Source organism: Hippocampus comes, unplaced genomic scaffold, assembly GCF_001891065.2.
Source record: "Hippocampus comes isolate QL1 unplaced genomic scaffold, H_comes_QL1_v1.1 scaffold49, whole genome shotgun sequence".
In the NCBI taxonomy this organism is placed as follows: domain Eukaryota; kingdom Metazoa; phylum Chordata; class Actinopteri; order Syngnathiformes; family Syngnathidae; genus Hippocampus; species Hippocampus comes.
In genome coordinates this window covers 382070-389455 of record NW_017804830.1, presented here as the reverse complement: position 1 = coordinate 389455, position 7386 = coordinate 382070, and the positions used below count along the sequence as shown (strand labels likewise).

Below are 7386 nucleotides of genomic sequence, written 5' to 3'. Positions count from 1 at the left end.
GTGTGTGTGTGTGTGTGTGTGTGTGTGTGTGTGTGTGTGTGTGTGTGTGTGTGAGAGGCTGCATGCTCATTGATGTGATTGATGTGTCTTGACGGTCATTTACATGCAGCACTCGACGACGTCGCCGGCTCTCCCCGATGTGTTCTCGCCCGAATCGGACATCAAGAGCCTTGGCGGGGACCGTCGGGCGACCTCCACGCCAAAACAGGACGGCGATGGGCGTGTGAGGGCGTGGCTGGGAAGCCAAGGCGCTCTCCGTCCTTCCTGCTGTAAAGCCGTGCAGACGGACGCTCAGGTTTGCGTTCAAAGTTGTTCTATTTCCGAGTTGGCGCACGACATCGATTCCGAGGTCAGCGTCGACAGAAGCTCCCAACGATAGCCTTCGATGGCCACATACGTCGAACGCGAGCGAGATGAAAGATCTTCCAACAATCACGCTACGTTGGTTTCCAGTGGGTTTCGGGATCCAAAGTTAGCTTTGAAGATTCGTTTTCCAAGTTGGCTTTGAATGTTGAACTTGAGGTCGCCAATTTGTTTCATGACAGCACGTTTGCTAATCAGCTACTGGCTTTGCAGTTAGCAAACGTAGCACAAGTTAAAATGCTGCTTTGCAACATGTGGCAGGCAAGACCAACCAAAATTCAGACTTTGGTTGTGGTCGTAAAGCGTCTCGGACGGCCACTCGTTGAGAATGTCACGCTACGCGGGCTACCGTGCGTCAAGACAACTCCCAAATCCGCTACGAGACACACGGCCATCGGCTGAAAAATCGCACCGCATTTGGGTAGCCTGACGTCTGCCTCACGTGTGAGATGAGACTGTTCGCTTCCAACAATAGTTTTTCCAGTTAGCCTCCAATGTTACTCTGCCGTTAGCTTTAAATGGTAGCTTCCGACGTGACCCCCAACATGAGTGCCTGTTAGCTTCCGAGCTGTTAAGTTGTGGCACAGAACTTCTTTTGTTTTTTGTTTTAAGTTCAATTTCAACCTTTTTTTTGTTTCCAATGTTGCTTTCGATGTTAGCTTCCTTGGCTGCATTTTGGTTTTGTGAGCGTGGCCCTCACCTTTTTGTGTTCAGTGTTCGGCCATGGCCAAATGGGATCCCGCAGATCTTTTCACTCACGTCCCGAGTTGCCATGGCGATGACCGCACGGGCGCCTCTCATGAGAGCTCGCCGTCCCGTGACACGAGTTCCTCGACGAGGGACCGACGCCAGGCGCGGGTGAGGCAGTTGGGTCACAACGTGGGGAGATCGAGGTCAAATTAAAAAAGACATTGATTTTTTTCTTTCAGACTCCAGAAGAGGAGGACGAAAGGTGACTGTCCTGCAAATGCGCGCGCGCACACACACACACACACACACACACACACACACACACACACACACACACACACACACACTTTGTGACCAAATGTCCACCTTTCACACGAATTGGAAGCAAAGCCCAGAATTTCACACAGCTGTTGTCAAAATAGGCCCCTTTCACACAAATTTCCCATGAATTTTGGGGTTTGTGAAAAGATGTTGAGCTTTGTGCGCGCTGTGACTGAAGCTGCAGGGGCTCCGGGATCGCGCCTTGGGTCGCGCCGCGCCCCGGCGTCAAGTGCCTCCTGCTGGCCGCCGCCGTGTCGCTGCTGGCCTGTCTCTTCTGGAGCTTCTTGGAGGCGCCGTGCGGCCGCAGCGTCGTCGGCCCCTCGGGCAGCCTGCACCTGAGATACGTCAACGGGCCCCCGCCCACTTGAGGCCGCGCGCCGCATCCCATCATGCCGCGATGACACAGATGCCGATCGATTGGGCCTTGAGTTGTTTTGGTTTGGTTTTTTTTTACATAGCAAAGGCTGTGACTCCATCGTGAAGATTTGGGAATCCCCGCAAGGAGGTTGTCGCATGAAAAGTCCAACTAAACGTCCGTGTTGAATATGGGTGGCCGGCGCATTTGTAGCCCCCTCGTATTTTTGTGATCGATAGGCATCCCTTCCGACAAAGGTTCACGTCCCCGCCGGTGCGCCAGTCGGCATTTGGGCTTTCTGCGGACGTGCGTGCCTGTGTGTGGAACAGCCTTGATGCTTTGCCGTCCTTTGAAGCATTTCACTTTTTCGATGGTCAAGCTTCACGAAACCTTGTGAAATGTGTCGATCGAATAAAAAGAAAGCCTTTGTCTGTTTTTCTACAAAGAACATCAAATAAAGTGGACATTTTATGACTTTTGTTGACAAAGTGTGCGTGTATGATGTTGGGCGTGTGTGTTGGTGCGCAAGTGCGATTGTGCGTATGGGCCAGATTAGCGCAGGTTTCGTGCCACGCTCACGTGTCTGCGGAAGGCCTCGTCGTGGCCATTGGTGATGCCGCTAATACATTAAGTGGAGATTAACTCCACTTGGTATGCGCGTGTGTGTGTGTGTGTGTGTGTGTGTGTGTGTGTGTGCAGAACGGGCGTCACGCGGGCTGTTCATGGCCGGATGCGGCCGTGTGACAATGAAGGACTTGTTTGCGGCTACTGTTACGTCGCAAGGTGGCGGGAACGCAAACGTTCCCGAGTGACGAATTTGGGAAGGTTTCCTTGTGTTCATGTCCCAGCAATTAGACACGTCCCATCTTCGTCGGGCCGCCACGTTCACACACGCCGACTTCTTCAACCGCCACACGCACGCACGCAAGCGAGCCCAGAGTGATTGCTAATCACTTTGCCGGCACCGACGTGAAAAAGAGCCGTGAAAAGAAGTGAAAAGAGGCTTTTAGGACACATTACTTAAGCCCTCACTGTCCTAGTTGGGTGTGTGTGTATGTGTGTGTGAGAGAGAGAGAATCTAAGCGCAAGTGGTTGTTTGCGATTGGCTGGTAGCGACCAGTTCCGAGTGGAAGCCACTTCTTGTCGCCAGTTAGTCGCAGGGCCGAATGTCACGTCGGGTCGGATGCGAGCCCGTCAAGCGCATTTTTGCCTTCCGTGTGAGCGGCAAACAAGCGCAAGGCAAAGTCGCGCGGTTGTTTTGAAGACGCAATTTGGAGCACAGCAACGACGTGTTGGCATTTGCACCTTTTCTCCACGTTTGACTGGCGGATGTTTCCCGACGTTGTCACCACAAGAAAACGTCAAGCCGGTGGCTGTTAGCCGAGCTGCTGCTGTCGTCAGGGGCGACCGGCGTCACCATGACGACACGGCAGCCAGAGAAACGAGAGGTGGGGAGGGGCGACGTCACCCGAAGAGTTTGGGGGGGGGGGCAGCGGTCCCCAAACTTTTTCCTGTGAGGGCCGCATAAGCTTTGCTTCTGGGGGGGGGGGGGGGGGGGGGGGGGGGTGCGCCTGTGTGTCATCGTGGGTGTAAAACAAGCAGCCCGTCACGCTAACTTCATGAAAAACGACACCCAAAACAGACATTCGTGTCGATGTGTGTGAGGGTGTCCATACATGCCAGGGGGAGGGAACTGAGGTTCCTCGAGGGCCATATGCCGCCTGTTTTCGACCCCCCCCCCCCCGACTCCAACACACCTGACTCAAACAATCGGCTCATCAGCAAGCTCAGTCGAAGCCTGAAACGAACGCGATCAATTGAATCGGGTGCGTTGGAGTCGGGAGAGCTCGAAAACGGGCGGGAGGTGGCTCTCGAGGGGTCCGAGTTCCCCCCGATAGACGCCACATCAGCCTGTTCCGTTTGCGTCTTTGAGCACGCGCATAAAAAGAGTCACACAAGGTTGCGCCCACGGAGGCGCGCCAAGGTTTCGCAAGCGTGGCCTTGTGCGTGCTTGCGTGCGTGGGGGTTTCCCGCGCGCGGGTGGGACGCGTCGTCGCTTTGCTTTTGTGATTGGGGCTCTTTGGTCGGAGGGTGCGCTTGAGACGGCGTGAACGGAGGGGGGGGGGTTGCGGGCGGCCATCTTGGAAGAAGACGCACAGACGTGATTCGCCTCTGCTAACTTGTCGTCCGTATTTGCTCTCCTTCTGCCCCCCCCGCGGAGTCCTCTGCTCTCTCTTTGCAGCAGTCGACATTGATTCCATATCGGAGGAGTCAATGCGGGCTCAAGGCCTCCACGAATAGCTTGTTGGCCTCGGCCGGGGGCGGACGGCCCAAAGGCATCACGCGTATCCCAACAAACGGGGCGACGATGAGGACGTTTCCCAACAGTGGGTGGAGCCTATCAAGGCTCTTCCGCTGTGGGCGGGTCACCTGTCAGTCAAACTGTCAGGGGCTTGCCTGGAGATTTGTCAGAGGGCTGGCCAAGTTGGCTGACCGCACACATCCATGGCAATCTCGTACCCGAGAAGTCAGCGTCTGTCGTAGCATCCGCAGGCGGGCGTCCATGAAATCCGACGCACGGCAGGCAGTCCACGATGACGCATTGTTGGGCAGCGCCAGTCGAAAGCCGAAAGCCACGTTTGGCTGCGCCTGCCCCCACCTTGGCTTTTGTGAGCTTTTACTGCAGTTCAGAAAAGCGGGCAACGGACGGATCCTTTTGGTACGGTCCGGCTTGCCACCTCAAAACCTGCCGGTCAAATGTCAGCGGCAAAGATGGCCGATTCCCACCCAATGTTTTTCGTTCATCGCGACGCATTTTGCCCTTCGGCAAAGCTTGGTGGGGGATGCTCTCGTTTTCGGCTTCTTTCCGATTTGCACGCCGCAAATGAAGGCGTCTCGTCCGAGCGATGTCAAAGAACAGAAGAGGTTTGGCGCTCATCAGTTGGCCTTTTTGCTTTCTGGCCTCGTGACTGTCAGCTCCCAGTTCACGCAGCTGCACTCTTTGTTGGGTGGGTTGCCCATTCAGCCAGCAGGTGGACATAGGAAAAAACTAACTAAATATATCATTATAATATATCTCTCTCTATTTTTTTTGAATCATCTGCATTTTGATGCGGCAAGTGTGGACTTTGGGCCGCTGCCACAGGGTGAAAACGGAGGGACACACGCACGGCGTTTTGGGGACCGTTGGCCAGCTTGGGGAAACTCTGCCATGACATTTGTCAAGCCGCGTCAACTTGGCGAGGCCGTTTTGGGCTTCGGAGCAAACGGCCGAGAGACATCCGAGAGCCGCACATTTCGCCGACCTTCGCGCGCCACGCCGACGGCGGCTCTCCGGCTCGGTTCGGTTCATCTGCCGGCGAGGCGGCGAGCTGAACGGGGACGCTCACGTCGCATTTGGGGGCCGCCGTTCGCTTGCCATTTGAAAGGGTGAGAACGGCCCTGCGGCCCCGCCCCCCTTTTCTTAGTCAGCCCGATGCTTTGCTCCCATTGTTCGCTCGTGCACAGGCGCAAACAATGGCGTCAATGGAGAAGCCACGGTGGGAGGCGCGAGGGGGAGGGGGGGCGGGCCTCGGAGGGGGGATGACGAGGGGGCGACACTTTGTCGTCTCCAGATGAATTCTTCTTCTTGTTTATTTTTAGCGCGCGCGTCCGAGAAGATTACAACCCCCCCCCCCACACCTCCCATCGTCCATATGGACAGAACGTTCAAAATTGTTGAGGGGCGGGGCCTCGGGTGGTCTTCATCGTTGCTAAGGGCAACCAAGGGAGCCATCCCATGCGTGTGCAAGTAGGGCTTGCCCATGTCCTGCTGTACGACCCCTCGCACCCATTGAGAGACACATGAAGGCGGGAGGGAGGGAGGGAGGGAGGCAGGGAGAGGGGCACAGACGTGTAAGAGGGGAGGGAGGAGGGGGGCAGCGGCAGAGAGAGAGAGAGAGAGAGAGAGAGAGAGAGAGAGAGAGAGAGGACGTCTGGGCGGATTTGGCGCCGGTGGCGTCTTTGGCAGTCCAACACACACCAAGCTGCTTATTAGCGAGCGAGCTCCCAAACGGATTTATGCGCACGGAAAGCAGGTGAGTTTGGCGCTTTTATTTTTCCGCCGCTCATCTTTGCGGCTCGCGGTACCGCCTCAGCCGGGCAGGTGAGGCGAAAGGTCCTCCGGGACCTCCTCCGGGGCGACAAAGCAGATCAACGGGGGGATGCTGAGGCTGGGGGCAGGGTGGGGAGGGTCTTTAGCATGGCAGAGAGGCACCATCAAACGGTGATGGGCCGGCTGGCGGGCGACGTTGTCGTCTGGAGATGTTTGGCCCCAGATCGTCGCCGTTTGTGTGCGTGCGATGATTTTGCTGGCTTTTTGGAACGGTCCTCATCGACCGCCGCACGTGTGCAGCGCTCGGTCATACATGCGCGCGCGCGCACTTGTTTACACGCCTCGACCATAAAATGCAAGGGAAAAAAAAATGTTTTTTTTCCATTTTCTCCGACCAAAGGATGGAATTGTGGAATGAAATTTGAATGCGACTTGCTGGACTTGAGCTTCGGCTGCAAGCGTGCGCGCGAGACAAGGAGGCTGCTTGTTGGCGATTTGGCGCTTCACTTGTTTTGTTCAATGAGAAATTCAGCGGGAGCCCCCCCATCCCCCCCAAAGCCTCTTCCCGCCCATTTTGCGCCCCCTCATCCATCCGTCCTCGCTCATGTGTGTGTTTTTTGGTTTGGCTGTTTGGGGTTTGTGTGTGTGAGAGGTTTTTTTTTGGGGGGGGGGCAGGGGTTAATAATATTGTTTGGGTGGAGAACATTTGGACTTGGATGGTGCGTGCAGAGCCGTCGCAAGCCTGGATGGAAGCCTTTGGCCCTCCCCCACTGCGGTGTCACCTCTTATTGAGAAGCCCGAGTGATACGCAAGGGTCACGGGCCAACACGGCGCATTGAGCAATTCACCAATTTGTTTTGGGGGGGGTTGGTGGGGTCGGGGGGGGGATGCATTCTGTGCTGTGGCGGAGCAAAGCCATCGAAATCGGCTTTGCCTTCAATGCAATTCATCGGAAGCCTTTGCGGACAAAACTGCAACGTGTCCGGCGGTTGCGCGATTCAAGCCGGCGGAGATTTCCAGAAGGAGGCCACAGTCATGTTCCGCACACGCACAAACATACGCACAAAAACAACTCGTGTTCCATCCTTTGTGCGAAAGGAAAGCAAAGAAAGCGGTGCAAGCGCGCAAAGTGTTGGAACGAGTGTACCTGATGTATTGTCCTTCCTCCTTCTCCTTCTGTGGTATCCGCTTGTGTCGCTGGCGCGCCGGCGCCACCGGCTGGTCCGGTCCTTCCACCGCAAGGAGACCAACGTGACGTATGCGAGCGCCCTCGTCGCTCACAAAGTTTTGCTCAAGACCATCAACGGTCTCGTGACGTTTCGTATCTCCAAGGCCTCGTCAGTCGAGGCGCTCGTCTTTCAGGGTGCCACCATCTTACTTTTAACTTCGGGGGGGGCGGGGGGGACCGCAAGGAGACCAACGTGACGTATGCGAGCGCCCTCGTCGCTCACAAAGTTTTGCTCAAGACCATCAACGGTCTCGTGACGTTTCGTATCTCCAAGGCCTCGTCAGTCGAGGCGCTCGTCTTTCAGGGTGCCACCATCTTACTTTTAACTTCGGGGGG

General features: G+C 56.0%; 2 protein-coding genes across 5 annotated transcripts in view; both read left to right on the top strand.

Annotated features, from left to right (window-relative positions):
• LOC109514722 (nesprin-2) overlaps positions 1-2207 on the top strand; it is a 9524-nt gene extending 7317 nt beyond the window's left edge. For 2 of the 4 annotated variants that reach the window (XM_019868062.1, XM_019868072.1), the window contains exons 10-13: positions 110-295; positions 1078-1221; positions 1293-1315; positions 1553-2207. In XM_019868062.1, coding sequence (XP_019723621.1) covers positions 110-295; positions 1078-1221; positions 1293-1315; positions 1553-1742 — 543 coding nt within the window. In that variant the 3' untranslated portion in view covers positions 1743-2207. The remainder of the gene's footprint in view (positions 1-109; positions 296-1077; positions 1222-1292; positions 1316-1552) is intronic. The other 2 variants (XM_019868089.1, XM_019868080.1) reach the window with 2 other exon arrangements.
• A 3161-nt stretch (positions 2208-5368) lies between these two features.
• LOC109514200 (sarcalumenin) overlaps positions 5369-7386 on the top strand; it is a 15897-nt gene continuing 13879 nt past the window's right edge. Inside the window, exon 1 of the mRNA XM_019867072.1 lies at positions 5369-5805. The gene's annotated coding sequence lies outside the window, so the exon portion shown is untranslated. The remainder of the gene's footprint in view (positions 5806-7386) is intronic.